General features: G+C 42.1%; 1 protein-coding gene across 1 annotated transcript; it reads left to right on the top strand.

The window, feature by feature from the left end:
* The first annotated feature begins 1,234 nt into the window (after window positions 1-1,234).
* Window positions 1,235-16,995, top strand: LOC119137221 (collagen alpha-1(VI) chain-like). The gene is made up of 35 exons (XM_037276369.1): window positions 1,235-1,505; window positions 2,060-2,189; window positions 2,253-2,453; window positions 2,598-2,757; window positions 3,400-3,513; window positions 3,610-3,630; window positions 3,709-3,729; window positions 3,829-3,873; window positions 3,951-4,004; window positions 4,083-4,127; window positions 4,301-4,327; window positions 4,433-4,459; window positions 4,586-4,630; window positions 5,638-5,691; window positions 6,228-6,290; window positions 6,360-6,422; window positions 6,491-6,544; window positions 6,631-6,666; window positions 6,744-6,806; window positions 7,070-7,132; window positions 8,403-8,465; window positions 8,815-8,877; window positions 9,002-9,052; window positions 9,126-9,161; window positions 9,293-9,355; window positions 11,809-11,874; window positions 13,067-13,102; window positions 13,437-13,473; window positions 13,609-13,617; window positions 13,706-13,839; window positions 14,164-14,270; window positions 14,340-14,526; window positions 14,612-14,783; window positions 14,862-14,891; window positions 15,077-16,995. Exons 1-35 carry the CDS (start codon window positions 1,421-1,423, stop codon window positions 15,679-15,681), a joined length of 3,030 nt encoding a protein of 1,009 aa, XP_037132264.1. The 5' UTR covers window positions 1,235-1,420; the 3' UTR covers window positions 15,682-16,995.
* The last annotated feature ends 251 nt before the right edge of the window (window positions 16,996-17,246 follow it).

The following is a 17,246-nucleotide window of genomic DNA, read 5'->3' as shown; positions in this document are numbered from 1 at the left end:
CTCTGCTCGGGTTTTTCCTTGCCCTTTGACTCAGATTTGCTACTAGTCTTGTCTACTTAACGTCAGAGTCTCGTGGAAACTCCTTTTCTCTGCCAAATACACTGACCAGAAGCGGCCGTCATGAAATCTCAAATGTAGGCCTATGTGTGATTTGCTCTCATCTTAACCTTTGGAGAGTTTCCTTTCCCATGTTCTTAGTTTCCTTAGGGTAATGATTATAACATGAGTGAACTCATTGTGTGATCTTAAAACTCTCCGCTCCTCATTCTTTTAAAGATGTTTTTAAGAAAATGTGCGCAACCTTTCTCCCTTGGAGCACAAATACTTATGTAACTGAAAACGCCAGCTTCTAATTTCTCTATTAAACAAAAGTTTAATGTAGGTTTGCACGAAATCTTGTATGGAGCCATCCCGAAACACATGCATCACACTTTATGCATGCTGCCATAAAACTGAACTGATTTATTGAGGACTGGCTCGTAAACACAGATTATTACCAGATGTCCCTACCCCATCCCATCGTTTTTCTCTCTCAGCGCCTCGCATCTGCTCTCTGTGAGCAACTGTGTCTCCAAGAAAAGTGAGCTCAGTGGAAAAACTGAGTCCAGGACAGTCCCACCACGCACGTATGTCCACAGCAACCATGAAACATCCACCCCACTCATCACCTAGCCAAGTGAACCCTTCCACGGTTTCTGCTCTTCCACGGCGCCTTCAAACGCTCATTCTCAAAGTCGTGTCCACAAAGTGCGCTAGATGGCACTGTGTTTCTTCCTGCTGCACTTGTTGAGCGAGCCAAAAATCCCCCCCTTCTTTTGAATGTTCATATCAGGTCTGGAAAGTTGAACCAGATGGGGATCTTTTTACAGAATTGAAAAGCTACCCCAAAGTTTGCATCAAAGTCATTGTTTGCAACACAAATTGTTCCCACAATGAATTTTATTTGTACATGCATGTTAATCCTGGTTTTATTTATTCATGTTCTAAAATTTAAACATTCGAGTGGAGACTTCCTTTTGCCGTTAAAAAAACTGTACAAAATATTCTGAAAGGTCTTGTCTTGGTGTGTACTGGTTTTTTTTTACGTCCATAATTCTCTCTAGAGTCCTTATAAGGAAACAACCATATCTGCGATTTAGTGTCAACCAATGCGCGCTCTCGCCAAATGTGGCTCTGGTGCACGGAGGTGGAAAAAGAAAAAGAAAAAAAAGCGCGTGCACGCCTCCTCCTCCCTTGTCGTGCGCGTTGTCCTTCTCTGCGCGCTCTGGCTCTCGCCTGGACGAACTGCGGCGGGGTGGTGGAACAGAAAAAGTTTTGCCGAATTTAGCCATACAGGACCGGGGTTTGGGGTTCCAGGCAGCATTTGTACTTCTTTCTTCTGGGAATTTTTTTCTTTCATTTCATTTTTAGCAGTTCAGCCATGGAGTCTTTGAGAGGGCTCCTTGTGCTGCTATGCGTCTTCCTGGCTCAAGTGCAAACGCAGATCCAAAGACCCAAGTTCACGGGTAAGTTCCAAAATCTTGATTTGTTTGAAGAAATGCTGCAGTTATGAATTGTTGAAGGGATGACATCGCAGTTAAAGTTGTTTCTTCATGTTGAAATATGACGTACATGCCGACGTGACATTCCTGCAAAGGATAATCCAGATGTGCACGGTTTCTTTGGAGAACACTCACCAATTAAATGTCAAGGTCAAATAAGATTAGGATAGAAGCTCACATTCAAAACATAGTTGACTGAACTTGTGAACATAAAGGCCTGCAGTGCATGGTGCCAAATTGGAGCGCTTGATGAAGAATAAGGTGCACTCACAGACATTGGTCAAAACTGAAAGAAGGCTCATCTGAATTGTTCCCATTTTGTCAATTAGTTTGAGGTGTTGAGCCTCTGTGCTAATGCTGACAGGCCTGCAGGAGGCTGCTAGCAAGCGCCCAGGACAACCATTGGCGGAGGCCTCTTTTTCATGCAATACATAGACACATTATATGCAGCTTGTGTTTTTTTAAGGCTGTGTCATTAACTATTTCCATCATTACTGATTTGTTTGTTGTGTGAGCAGAATGTCCTGTTGACCTTTTCTTCGTATTGGATACATCTGAGAGTGTGGCCCTCAGACAGAAACCTCCCAACTTTTACATTGACCAGATCAAAGAATTCACCAAGCGCTTCATAGATGAACTCCAGGACATGTAAGAACTTCAACTTGTCTTTTGAGATGTACAATCTCACCAATATCATTTTGCTCCCCGTAGGCGCCATCGATGCGACCGCTACCTGACGTGGAACTCGGGGGCGTTGCACTACAGCGATGACGTCATCCTGGTGCGCGAGCTGAGTGACTTGAGCACTGATCGCCAGGCCCTGAAGAACGATATCGACACCATCAGATACATCGGCAAAGGGACCTACACGGATTGCGCCATCAAGAGGGGTCTTGCTGAGCTGCTCGTGGCGTAATCATAATTCATTACATTCATAATAACAATGCACTGAACTAGGCACATTCAGGTTAAGCATTTGCTCATATTGAAGGGAAGCCCTGTCCTCCATGATTTGCCAAAAAGCTCACCTATTGTTTTTTTTTTTGTCCTCTCCAGGGGTTCCCACTACCACGAGAACAAATACATTGTGGTGGTGACTGACGGCCATCCAATTACCGGCTACAAGGAGCCTTGTGGAGGCGTCCAGGAGGCTGCAAATGAGGCTAGGCTACATGGGGTCAAAGTGTTCGCTGTCGCCATCTCACCTGATCAGGAGGTACATATACACATTTATTTTCATTCTAGAATGTGAACCACCCGATTCACATCAATTAATTGTCAATGCTTCCTCTTTTCGGTAATTGAACACTAAATTTGAATTTAAAGACGTTTCGGAAGAAAAATCCACCTGTTGCTGAAAATACTTCCCCATAATTCATTTATATGACTAAATATATATGACATATACTATAGATTATATCAACATGTATATTGTTGTTATTACAATTGTTATTATTGTTTTTTTTAAGAAAACTTGATGTGCTAGAGGAAAACGATGGCAGCTTCTGTCTCAGAAAATCTAGAAAAGGTTGTGTCTCTTATTGAAAAATGAAGAACGCTTGTATGGATGAGCAGCCATCTTGCCAAAAGTGACATCAACATATATAGAAAGTGGAAACCCAATCGTAGCAATTGTACTTCACGTGTATGTGTATTTTGTGTGTGCTGTTGTAGAATCAGAATCAATCCATCAATCAATCAATCAATCAATCAATCAATCAATCAATCAATCAATCAATTAATCATAACTTTTGTAACTAAAGCTCTGTATAAGCCACATTTACGCCTAACAATGCCTAAGTACAAAAAAACTACATCTGGATGGGTGTTTTTCATTTCCGCTTTGCTTTTGTCTTAGGATACGAGACTATCCATCATCGCCACTGACCAGAACTACAGGCAGAATTTCACCGCTGCAGATGACTCCAGAGGCACCAAGATCGGAACTATCAGAACCATCATAGATATGATTGTACATATTGCCTTCGCTCTTTCTTCTTGTCTCCTTTCTGTCATCTCAAAATGTAGTGTTTAAATGTCATTTACATTTTGTCTTTTCTTTTTTCAGACAAACGAGACCAAAGATGTGGTATGTATGATCATCGGCTTTGTATTGAGTTTTTAAAAAAAAAAACGCTCTAAATTTGATTTCTATTTGTTTCCCCAGTGCTGCTCATTCGACTGCAATGTAAGTGCTCAACGTGACACTTTCTAAGAACTCGTATCATATTTGCTGTTTTCTTTTTAATGAGCACTGTCACCCACCTATCATTTTGCTTTGCCACAGGCTCCAGGGGGCCCCAAAGGACCAGATGGAGATGCCGGTGGCATGGTATGACCACAGAAGCAGCTTTATCAATATAACAACTGAGGAGCCGCTTCTGAATCACTTGTATTACCTTTCCACAGGGAGAAACCGGTAGACCGGGAATGCCAGGAGAGAAAGGAGATATTGGCGCAATGGTAGGTGACTTTTGACATTCATCTCCTCTGCCTTGAATAATGATCAAAATCCTCATCATTGTTGCCACTCTGTTACAGGGCAGCGTTGGAGATCCTGGTCCTGTTGGATACAGTGGAATGAAGGTAAAACAACCACAACGACATTACTGACCCCCATTGTGTCTTTCTGGAATTTATTGTAATTCATTGCACTTTAATTAATGCCAGCAATAATTAGCATGGTCTTCTTATTAAATGAATTCAAAATTTATAACATCAATTTGAATGCATTACAATGTGTGCTTTTCTTTTTGCAGGGAGACCGAGGTGGCAGAGGCGAGAAGGTACGATCGAGTCATCCAAATATGAAATATTGCTGTTTGAAGTATATATGTGCTACAAGCAGAACTTTGCAAAAATTGGACACGACTGATTAATGTTCTTTACAGGGAGAAAGAGGACACAAAGGCTACAAGGTGAGTTGGATTTTGATGGCCGACTTTCCACACTTTGGCGTTTATTCATTCTCTGCGAACATCTTTTGTTTTTGATTATTCTGTCATTTGCTTCACTTCATTTGTGTGTGTGTGCCTCTTCAACAGGGAGAAAAAGGTCTAAGGGGAAACGATGGAGTTGATGGACGCAAGGTGGGTGACAAACAGTGCCAACTAATCTCAAAATAATGTTGGATTGTCCAGAGATATAAATGTTATATAGATTCTGTGTATGGGGAAAGAGAGAGATAGAGATATATAATATAGATTAGTTACTAAAGACTACTTTTGTAAAAATAATGTACAGAAATTACGCAGCTGAATTTTTATTTTTTTATTTTTAACTAACATCCAATCTGTACCGTACAATTTTTAATAAAGCAAAAAAAGCATATTAATAATTTTGAAGTACAGTCAAACCTCGGTTTTCGACCACAATCTGTTCCAGAAGGCGGTTCGAGAAGTGAATCGGTCGAATTCCGAATCTATTTTTCCCATTACAAATAATGGAAAAAATGTTAATCCGTTCCAAGACTAAAAAAAAAAAAAACGCCTTTTTAAAGTATTTTTTCATTTGCGCATTTTTGTCCAATCGCGCAACTGCAGCGCACCGCCGAACGCGCAACCGTAGCGCGCCGCTGACCGCGAAACTGCACCGCGCTGGTCGCATTATTGTGACAGAGCCGTCGCTGAAATTTAGAAAATATTTTTAAAGTCCTGATGTACTTTCCAAAATTTAAGTGGACCTCAGTGCGCATTGCTTTAAGAGCGTCTTTGTGTTTTAGGATGGCTTAACTTCTCCCACTTGCTTTCTTTGGAGGCATGATTAGGGGTTAATACAATCCTCAAAGGAACGAAAATACAATAACGAACGGAGTCAGTCGGCATCCGAGCCGCGCGGTCGGGTTTTCTCGGGTCCTTTCGGCTCATCTCGCGAGGTTCGACCTCCGAATTTTGTTCGACAACTGAAGCAAAAAAATCTAGAATTTTTCGTTCGAATTCTGATTTGTTCAAGAACCGGGACGTTCGTAAACCGAGGTTTGACTATACATAATAAAGAAATAATTTGACGCATTAAATAAATGTAACCAAAGGAATGAGAATGATCTGTCTTTCTGATGTGGTCAAGTCATGAAATTATTTTGTTTTTTCCCTTTTAGGGTGAAGCTGGTTTCCCTGGTCTTGCTGGCTGTAAAGGATCTCCTGGAGCAGATGTGAGTTGAAGATTTCAATCAGTGTAATCTGTGGTGCCCCCCGCTTGAGTGTCATTTTTAAAAATGGTCCGCTTTAGTCTCGTTCGACCCACGTGCGACCTTTTATGCGTTGCTAACATTAAAAATCACTTAAAAGGGAAATATCTCATCTTCTATTTGGCGCTGACTGAAGGTTTAGGCTCTGCAAACGCCCTCACATACACAGTATTTATTTTTCTGTGTCCTGATAATCCATGCTAACTTTACAATATGCAAACCACTTTTATCTGCTCATGGCTAAAGCATGTTGTTTACAAATTTGTCACTAGCTGCAGTTGTATATTTTGCAATGTTCCTGCTTGAGCGACTTTGACCAAGATCAGGCGGAGAACCTGGTGGGCCGTTAGCTCTTTAATCATTGCTAGGTTTACATTCTTGCTGTCAACTTGTTTAAATGAAGCCATGTTGACATATTACACACAAATACTGTACACAGGTTTGCATACATACATGCTTGGCTGCTTATGGTTTGAGCTGCGGTTGTTTTTCTCTTACAGGGTCTTCAGGGTGACCCTGGGCCAAAGGGAGATCCCGGTCCTTATGGGCCAAAAGGAGAAAAAGTATGATGTCCGACGGTGTTGTGTTTTCAACTAAACCTGGTGTAGTAAGTCACGTGGTGCTTATTCCAGGGAGATGGTGGAAGAGATGGTGAACCAGGAAGACCTGGAAACTATGGGCCTCTAGGATCTCAGGTAGACCAACATATATAGATACCCCACAAAATCCCAGAGATGTAAAGTTCTGACATGTGCTATGACAGGGTGATCGCGGCCCCCGTGGAGCTAACGGGGACAAAGGCGAGCGTGGTGATGATGTAAGTTCACTCACCCAGTCAACAATGGAAATATCCAAATTTGGCACCCAAATGGTCATGTTCATATCATTTCCTCTGTGTTTCAGGGTGCACCTGGACCAGATGGACCTCGTGGCGAGATAGTAAATGATGTTGATTCTGACTACTGGGATGTGAATTGCGTGGCCAATAAGTCTTCATGGTTGGTCATCTCTTGTAGGGAGCACTTGGAGAAAAAGGGGAGCAGGGTTCCCGTGGCAACAGAGGACCAAGAGGAGAGGCAGTAAGTGGTGGTGATGATGATGATGATGATGATAATGATGATGATGATGATGGTTAGGAAATGATGTGTATCAAACAGACTATAGTATGCTCATAGGCCAGAATACACAGCTGCAAGTTGTGGACAAAAAATATATAAAACTGTCAGAGTTTCTCAGGCCGAACTAATCTTGATGCTATGCTTTAATTGTGATCTGGTCTTCAGCTGCAGCCATTGAGTAACCAGACTTCATTCTTGGTCACATTTGTTCTTTTCCTTGCCAGGGGGAGCCAGGACCCCGTGGAGAGCAAGGACGAGAGGGCTCAACTGGCCCCAACGGAGACCCTGTGAGACTTCCACACAATCGTTCATACACACACACACACACGCACACGGGGAAATACAGTGGCACGCTGTTTCTAGCTTGTTGTTTCATGCAGCAACTCCATAAAACAGCCACTTTTCACTGGCACTGGTGGAGATGAGACATTTGAATGGTGTTGAACCTGGCTGCAGCCCCAGAGTGCTGCCCACTCGTCCATACGTTCTTCCCCTCCCAGTTTGAGTGTTCAACCCCTCCCGGGAACATCTCGGCTCATTCTTTCCCTTCTGACTCAGTTCTCTCCATCTCATGCAGCCAAAACCTCAGTATGGCTCTTAATAAGGCTCCAGGCAGTGTATCAAAAATAATGATTTACATGGATTACTTGCGGTGGCTTTGATGATGTCAGAGCTTTCAATGAATCCTTTGTGCTCCTATTTTTTCCTGACAGGAGCGTAAAGAACTACTGTTCAAAGTGGAGACAGCTGAGATGCTGGCCCACCCTTGTATGCTGCTATTTTAGGGAATAGCATGGGATGCAACAATACTTTTGGAATTAGGAATCATTAATACTGATACTGTTGAAATAACCTGATAATACTGAATGAGTTTGTTGTAGTAACATTAATGAACATTGTATGTATTCCCATCACAAAAGTAAAGAACAATTCTGAGTAAATAAGAAAAAAGGTCAATTGCCAAAGTGATAACGATTTCAGTAGATTTTAATGATTACATAACAGTAGTTATAGACTTGAAGTAAAAGACCATTCAACTAGCACATGTTGCGTAGTGGCTCGCCACTCTAAAACCGAAATGGAATGGATGTCATCAGTAAACGGCATTTTTCATAGAATGTAATTTTTGAATGTGACACTGACGGCTACCCAAAAGTTAATTTAGGCAATAATGCTGTTCATAGATTTTCTATGCCTAAAAAAAATATATCATATCACAGCATTATTTACAATGTAGAGCAAATGCTTATGAAGCAGCTGAGCCCAGCTGTTGTTGACCTCACTCCAAAAGTAGTAAACTTGATATTTCCCTCTGATGGTCATGGCACAACATGACCATCAATTACACCACTGTAGTATTTGAGAAGCATTTCAGCCATGTTAAGCTTTGCCAAAAGAAGAAAATGGTTACTTCAATTCTCCACAAACATGCAACTGAAAATAACTCGTGGGTCAATCTGTATGGCGTCATGGTATTGAATTTGTCTTTTTAAGAATATTTTGGTTTTTTTGCTTGCTACATCTACATTGCTTTAAGCTCATGTTGATGTTCTGCAGGGTGAGCCTGGCAAAGATGGTTCCGCCGGATACAGAGGAGATGAAGGCCCTCCTGGACCAGAGGTCGGTTTCACTCCACAAAAATATACTACATATACACAATTAGCACACCTTTTATTTGTACACTAATCAATAGAGGGGATCTTGTACGATATTGTCTTACTTTTGTCCTGTGCTGTCCTCCCCAAATAAGATGAGCAGCTTGTGAGCAAAAGTCAGCTTGTGAGCAAAAGTCAGCTTGTGAGCAAAAGTCAGCTTGTGAGCAAAAGTCAGCGTGCTCGCATCTTTTTCACAGATGCTATCACACACACGCACACACAGAACCATTACGAGAACATGTGAATGTTTTCAAAAAGCATGTGGCATCATATTTCATATGTTTCCCCATCTTGTCTTTCCTCATTTCTCCCAGGGACCCAAAGGACCCAGAGGAATCAAAGGCTCTGCTGGAGACAGAGGCCCAATGGGACCCAGGGTGAGTGAAGAAGATTAAGGAGGATGCACATGTCTGCCATCCATCAGGAGCCTTACCACAACATTTGTGTATGTGTGTGAGTGAGGCAGAGATTGTGTAACTATGTTCTTCTCGCCATTGTCAGGGCGAGGACGGTGTGCCAGGAAATGGTACTGCAGGTTGCCCAGGCTTCCAGGTGTGTATTATGGTTAAAAATAATTTGTGACATACAGTACATAAATAAACATTTAATTTGTTTTTTTCCACAGGGTTATCCTGGCCCTCGCGGAGATGCTGGTGAACCTGTAAGTTTCACAAAACACTTTCCAACATGAGTTAACTTTCATAATATTTTTATCAAGTCAAATTGTGAATGATGCAGTTGATTTCTCGTTGTGTAGCCTGACGTTTAACTCTGTTTTGTGGTGGCCTTCAGGGCGGCAAGGGAACCCCTGGACCCAAAGGAGATGATGGAGAGCCTGGTGACCCTGGCCCTGATGTAAGTCTGCCTTGTCTGATTTCCTCCTCATTATTTTCCCTTCAGTTCCCTGCTGTGAGTCAAACAATGCAACTACCACATTTGTTTATGCCTTTAGATTCATATCAGGGTTTTTTTTCCCCAATTCCTGTGTGCAACATATTCCTGTGTTCCTTCCATCTTGTTTGCACACTCTCCTTCTGGATTACAGCTGGAAATAATTTCTAATGTAGATCTGAACAGTTGCTGTGTGTCTGTGTGTACCGCATGTGTGTGTGTGTGTGTGCGCGCGTGCGTGCGTGCGTGTGTGTGAGACATTGGGGAAAGGGAACTTTGAGCTGATGCAGCTGTGTGTATGTCGTCGTCAAGGATACCAGGAAATGAGTGTGGAGGATGAAGCGACTGCATTACTCTTTGCACTTCCATATAACATGGCAGTCTTAACACGTTAAACTCCAAGTCAACTTGTTTATGTTTACCATGAGATTACGGCAATTGCAAGCTTGGTGTGTTATGACATAAACATTTCTCCACGTAATTTTCCTCAGGCGTGTTGTCCTTAAGACAGGTCGAACACACAGAATCTTGGAACGTTTGGGATTCATCTTTTTCTTGGGATTTGTCCTGTGTGTCATGACGACGCAAAGCAAGATCAGATCCAAGTGTCAGAATTCATCTGCTTTTCATTACATTGCATTAGGTCATAGTATATACAGTTGTGGATTTCATTACATGGCTCTCCCAAACATACATTAAAAAAACACACAAAACATGAGGTTTTCCTCTTTAAAAAAAAAAAAGTTGGCAGTTGGAACGCAAAGCATTTATTGCATTTGGGATTTATAAAACGTTGGTGTTCATGCAAGCTTTGCTCTCTGCAGTAAGTCATTTAGTTGTTTAGTAAACATAATTATACCCCCAAATAATTGACTGCAATCTGGAGCCTGGTTATCTTATCTCAGCATAAATACAGGAAGGGAGAATGAAGCAGCCTTTTTGACTTGGCTCATGAAATATATACAAGTGGATTTCTGAACATTTGAGGTATCTATTTAATTGAGCAGAATTTAAAACTGTAAGACTGTTATGAGAAAAGATGTCAAGGTGCTGTTAGCTGGAGACAGCAAGCTGAATTTTTGTGCAGCCAAATTTTTTTCTTGTCATCTTTTTATAATTACAATAAGTGCTTTGTGCCTCACTCAATAATGTATTATGTATTACATTCCATTAGACACCATAGCCAACGGATTTTTTTTCAGATCAAATATATGATTCTGAATCAGTTACTTGTTGGCTGCGTTCATATGCCGCTTCAGACTGTACTGGCTAGCAGAAAATACAGTTCAGCAGTGCTTTAAAGTCATGGGCAATGAAACTTTGTGCTTATTATGTCAGACATGTTTTCAGATAAGAAATAGTTGACTTGGTTATTTCAATTCGCACTTGTTATCCACTCAAATATATTTTTTGTGAAGTAAAAATTTTCAATCGTTTTTTTGGGGAAGAATTTGATTGAACATTTTTCTATGATGCATATGCACAAACTGTAGCATGAATAAGCATAAGATTTTCCTTGGGAGATACGTCCATGTACAAGCATGCATTTTTTTTTTTTTCCAATTGTATGACATTAGCTTATACAGGTGTGCCTCGTGAGATTACCATTGGGTGTAAGCATCTTAAAAGTCATATGGTTTGCATTCCCCTTTGTCTGCTTCATGTGTCCGTTGGTCCTGGAAATGTGTTAGAGCAGTCGATGTGGCTTTAGCTGCAGTGCTGGTTGTCCAAATACTATCTTGCAGTTTAACAGAAAGCAGAGCTGATAATTTGTGACTCCACTGTGTCAGACTTGCCCTTCGCCAAAGCTGCGTTTCTTTTTTTGTCTGATGTCACTGGCTGCAAATGAGTATTTATAATCAGAATGAATGTGGGCTTTAATCGCACGTAGCGGTTTCTGTGTACTTTTGTTATATATTACTCCAATGGTTGCATTTCTGTCACTGTGAATTGGCGCAAGTTATAAAGTTAAACAGAATCTTCCAACTTTCCCCCAAATCCCTTTTGAAGTTGAATGTGTGGGAACATAACTTCCTTAAATTGATTTAAGTACCATAGTCTCCACACTTCCTCATCCTTGGCCATCATCTGACGATGGTTGTCTGCAGCTGCACTGTTATGGCAGATGATCGGCCCCCGACAACAAGACCTGACCTCCATGATTTAGAGGCTTTAGGGGAAAACAGTTACATCACCTGTTGAAAATGTTCTGATATGATATGATAGCATCTGTTGGGAAAATGGGCCATATGATGTTACAAGTGAGCGCAATCACCACACAGCCCTTTACAACCAAACACTCTTTAGTGTGTATAGTGGTTAACATTAATGCTACACAAAACAGCCTCTGTGTGTTGGATGTTGATACCACTAAGGATTAATTCAGGGTAAAAATGATTGTTTCTCCTTTTTTACAGAACAGTCAACCAGGACCTTCAGGACCAAAAGGGGCCAAAGGTCACAGAGGACCTGAAGGAAGATCGGTAAGTAAGCCAGAGTCTGAATTTTTGTGTGTGTATGTTGAGACACTGAATGGTTGCACAAGAGACCCTCCAATAGTCATCTGGTCTGCTTTAGAATTTGAAGTAAGATTAGATTCAGTTGACATGAATGTTCAAACAAATCCAGTATATTGGCAGATTACGAGGTAAAACGCAAAATTCATTTTGTTTGTGGTTTTAATTCTACTGTAATCAGTGCCGTACTGACGAGTGCTAATTGTATTTAATGGACTTTTGCAAAATGATGTTGAATCTCAGGCAGGAAATGAAACGTCTACGATATTGCCAGGCAGGCAGGAAACATTTAAGTCTGCTTCTACTTTGTTGTCAGGGGGCCTGTTTGATTTTTGCATGTGGCTTGGGTCTGTCTCAGTATCCCAACTTGACTGCAAGACAAAAAATGCGATTCTGCTAGGATTGTTCTAGTGGACGCCAACGGCAAGCACAAATATTAGAATCGGTCTCGGTCGTGTTTATTGCGCTTCTTTCTTTGCCGACTTTCCTCTCACCACTCAACACAACATAAAACCGCATGCAAAGACGTACAGAAAATAACCACCTAGTTTGAATCATCTTAAATGGGAAAAATAGTGTAATAACCCCGCCTTTACCCAACATGACAATGTAGAGGGTTAGGAAAAAAAGAAATGTGTCTAAATATAAGCATATGTTTGGATGCATGTTCCACAAATAAAAGCGTCGGCTCCCAAAGCCTGTTACTTTCCACACCAGGCTCTCCCAGACCCTGCATCATGTCTTCATGACCCATTGTCTCTCTTTTGTCTGTCTGTCTGTCTGTCTGAGTTCCTGTGAGCACACATGCAAGCAAGGCACTTTGAACAAAAGGAGGCGGAAAAAATGCTCTTAAACCGACTTATCGTCTGTTAAGAGAAAACAGATGTTTTGTTTCTGCAGCCAAGTGAGGGAATGAAATGTCGTGGTGATGAATGATTGGAGGATTCGCATGTTGCGGAAGCAGATCCCCAAAGTGCAGTTGCAGTAGAATCTTGGTGGTTTTCTGAAGAAACATCACTTGAGAGTGGGGGGGGAGTTACAGTTCCAAAAACCACGATTTCAGTTAGACAAGAATCATAGACTATTTGATTTTTCTTTTTTATTGACATATATTAGACAAATTTCTGTCTCTATCATTCACTCATTTTCTTTCTTTTAGGGACCTCTTGGGCCTCCTGGACCACCAGGAACTGATGTAAGTCTTGAAAGAACAAAAGAGGGGGTGGGGAAAGGAATGATCTGATCTCTCTACGCTTATATTAGCCAAACACAGGCGACGTAGACTTAATTCCCCTTTGAGACAGTTTGAATTTCATCCCCTATGTTCAGGCTCGAGCCACACATCCAATTTCCTGAACACCAAATCCTGCAGCCTTTCACCTAACAGTCCTCTCAGTAAAATGTCAACAGCTGGGTTTTTTTTGGGACGTAACTTGAAAAGGCTGCCATGGCCTTGTGAAAAAGTTATATAATGTTATTTAGAGGAGTGTGTTGCCATACAGTAACATGCACTCCACTCCTCTCCTCAGGAATGTGAAATTCTGGATATCATCATGAAGCTCTGCTGTGAGTTATACTGGAACTTTTTTTTTTTTTTACACACACTCGTGCATACACTTATTGGCAGCCCCATATATTGCCTAATTATCTTTGCTTAACTTTCTTTGTGTGTCTGTTTTTTTTGGGGGGGATCCACTGCAGCTTGTTGTGGTAAGTACTTGCTGAAACCAAAGCAATTTGTCTTGAACGCTGAGTAATACCTGATGGTTTTAATGTGTGTCTTTTTTGGTGTCATCAGAGTGTAAATGTGCTGCTCTGGACTTGGCCTTCATTGTGGACAGCTCAGAGAGTATCGGTGCTACAAACTTTGCTCTTGCCAAGGACTTTATCATCACGGTTGTGGACAGATTGATTAAAGACCAGCAGGTCAAGGTAATGTCCTTCTCTGTGGTGTTGACTTCATATTCATTGTGTACCTAAATACTGAATGAAGCCGTTTATTTTGTTGTGGGGGAAAAAATACTTCATCAGAGATGTTGAGGGATAAAACCATGGGAACAAAAAAAAGGAAAAAAAACAGAGATTGTGTCTTGGGGTTTTCGAATTGGCTCTCATTTGTCTCTCCAAAGACTCCACTCTTCCTGTTTGGACGTAATTAGTCAGGAAGGGTTGGGAACACAGAAATGATGGCAGAAGAAAACATAACAGTAGGCATAACAAACAAACTGAAAAAAAGCATGGTCTCCCTCTCCCCAGTTTGCAGGTAATGAGTCCAGAGTGAGCGTTGTGCAGTACAGTGGCGCACAAGCCCAAGAAGTGGTCCAACTGGGCACCAACATCAACACCCTCACTGAGTTTAAACAGTGAGTTGGCATACAAACACAATTGCCAAGGCACTGAGTCGCGTTGGCCAATGTAGTATTTGTGTGCAGGGCTGTGAAAGACCTCAACTGGTTGGCTGAGGCCACTTACACTGCTGAAGCTTTAAATTATGCTCTGGAAAACACCATCAAGCTAATGAGGCAGGAGAACCGCGTGGTTCTCGTTCTCACCGACGGACGCTCCGATACTCTCAGGGATAAGATGCCTCTCAACGTCCTCTGTGGTAAAAACATCAGGGTGAGAAACAGACTGGCGTACACCCGTGGTGAGCGAGTGAGCTCATGTGGCTGAAAATGAAGTGTATCCATCTTTTGGCCTCAAGGTGGGAGGCTTAGGGGTGAAGGACTACTCAGGCCGTCAGCCCAACCAGGAACAGCTTGGAGATCTGGTGTGTGAGAGTGATCCCAAACCTGGCTTCTCCTTCGTCCTGGATAACTTTGCCGAGCTTCTTGATGACTCTTTCTTGCAGAACCTCACATCCAAAATCTGCCAAGGTATTCAATTGAAAAGCACGTGTTATTATTTTCCTTGGTTCTGTGAACTGACCTAGAATGTGTCATTTTCACGTGCAGATAAGAAGTGCCCAGACTACAAGTGCCCAAGTAAGTATGTTTTTTTTTTTATAACAATTTAACAATGTTACAAATTTTGTAATTACCTTGAAAATTATTATTATTATTTATTTTTGCATAGTGCAATGCTTGTATGATATTGATAATACTATATTGGTGAGGAGCGCTCTTATTGTCGCTTCCTTGGTTGTCTACTAACTTGGCATGCGTTGCAGTCGCCTTCTCTCAAAGTCACGACATCCTGCTGATGATGGACAGCTCAGCTAGTGTGGGCCAGAAGAACTTTGACACTAGCAAGACCTTCGTGCAGCGCTTGGTTGAGCGTTTCCTGAACGCTAAGAGGGAGAGGAGTGTCAATGTGAGAGCGGCTGTCGGCCAGTACAGCCGCAACGCCCGCATGGAGCAAGCCCTGACCACAAACATGACCCTCCTGTCCCATCACATCAACGAGATGACATTCCAAAACGACGGCACCAACGTGTTAGAGGCCATGGACTTTGCCATTAAGTCTCTCCCGAGCCGCGGCGACGGCAGCGGATACAAGAAGAAGGTGGTGCTGTTCTCAGACGGCAGGTCTCAGGCCGTCACCCAGGCCGTGCTGGAGAAGCGGGTTCGCGAGCTGGCCGACGCCGGTCTGGAGCTCTTTGTCATTGCGGTGGGCAGCCAAGTCAACGAGGCCAACCTGCGCACGCTGGTGAGCAGGGGACAGCGTGATGACATCAACTACGCTCAGCGCCACCTCTTCCGCGTGGCAGACTACCCCTCCCTGCTTCGCGGAGTCTTCTACCAAACCGTCTCCCGAAGAGTGTCTTTGCCTTGAGCCCAGAAGAACAGGACCAGCGCTCATCCATTTTTAGTCCCATTATGAATAGTCAGTCTCATTTACCATACACTGTTTTTTTTTGTAAAGAATGTCACCAAGCAACTATGATTGTTTTCCAGTGGACTCCCAAATGTAGACCACCATAGGGCTGCATGAGGTTGGATCATTAACAGGAATGATGACTTCAATTTGGATTTGAAACAATTGTTGCCTGTCAGGCCTTAATCCGAATCACTTTGGTTTTGGGCCATTGGAACTAATTTAACTCATTCACTGCCATTGACGGCTATCGAAGCCACAGATCGATTTGAACTGGGCTGGCAGTAAACGAGTTAAACATGCATCAAAACTTGCTGACATTTTGTCTGCCTTTCTGGATCAAAGTCAATCAAAATATATTTTAGGTTACTCCTGCTTGTCACTCAAGGACCACAGCTTATGCCTTTGCCACCAAAAAATTCTTCCACTTTACAACAGTCACAAGTTTCGGCTCACCTTCATGCTTTGAGAATATGTGTTGTTGACTAAATCTGAGAAAATGTGTCCAAAGTTTTGACTGGTACCGTACGAGAACCAGCCACAGATGTCAATTGAAAACAATTAAATTTCTAAAAATCTCATGATTCCTTATTTCTATTAATTCAATACTGAAAATGGCATGCTGTAAGAGCACAAATTGAAACCTATTCCCGAGCTGACTGGTTAACTTGAAATCTGCATTGGATTAACTAAAGCGGAAAACAGGATGTGACATCATGCGGGAAGAAAAAAAACCCATCAGCCCTTCACCTGCGACTAATGAGAGCAGCTGGGCGCCACATGTGCCATCATTCCTAAACGAGTATGTATACATGTATGCCTTAACGTGTCCGAAATGTAAATGTATGTGTCGAGGTGCTTTCTTTCTACTCCTAACCTCGGCTAATTGTTCCATAAACAATTCTGCCCGGCCCACCGGTTCAAATGACAGAACGACACAAACCTGCTGTATAATTTTTGTACAGTTTGAGAGGACTCTGTCAAACACACACATACATAAACACACCTTCGTATTTCATGAGTGAGTTAGGAAAACATCTGTCATGCTTGAAGGCTGGAAAAGAACCTACCCCCCCCCAAAAAAAAGGCCACCCACCGAGAAGTGTGACTTGGTCACTTTTTATGTTATTGCCAACGGGTGGCACAGAGTCACTGTACAGTTGTGGTGCTATTAGTCTGTGTATCAGCCGTTACCTATGTCAAGAAGACTATTCACTGCGGATAAACAACATCAGGAATGTCAAAAGTGCTTCTAAAATAAAGGTTGCTACACAAACATGGGCCTGCTCAATGTTATTTATTCACGCTCATATCCGTTTTTGGAAAACGTTCCAATTCCTTTAGATGGAGGGGAATTTCGAGAGATAAACCTCCAAAGTCAAAACCCCCGAAAATCATCTTTTAGACAAGAAAATGTTCTACAAGGGAGTCAAACAAATTCAAAATCAAAGTTCAAGTCGTCATTTTATGTTGCATCACTCAAGATATCAGCAAAGCTTGTGTGTTAAGGATTAAGACCGCAA

Source organism: Syngnathus acus, chromosome 17 (assembly GCF_901709675.1).
Source record: "Syngnathus acus chromosome 17, fSynAcu1.2, whole genome shotgun sequence".
In the NCBI taxonomy this organism is placed as follows: domain Eukaryota; kingdom Metazoa; phylum Chordata; class Actinopteri; order Syngnathiformes; family Syngnathidae; genus Syngnathus; species Syngnathus acus.
This window is presented reverse-complemented; position numbering and strand designations above follow the sequence as displayed.

Coding starts and splice junctions, on each gene's coding strand:
- LOC119137221 (XM_037276369.1), top strand. CDS start 1,421: ATGGAGTCTTTGAGAGGGCTCCTTGTGCTGCTATGCGTCTTCCTGGCT. Junction 1,506..2,059: donor CCAAAGACCCAAGTTCACGG/GTAAGTTCCAAA, acceptor TTGTGTGAGCAG/AATGTCCTGTTGACCTTTTC. Junction 8,466..8,814: donor AAGGCCCTCCTGGACCAGAG/GTCGGTTTCACT, acceptor CATTTCTCCCAG/GGACCCAAAGGACCCAGAGG.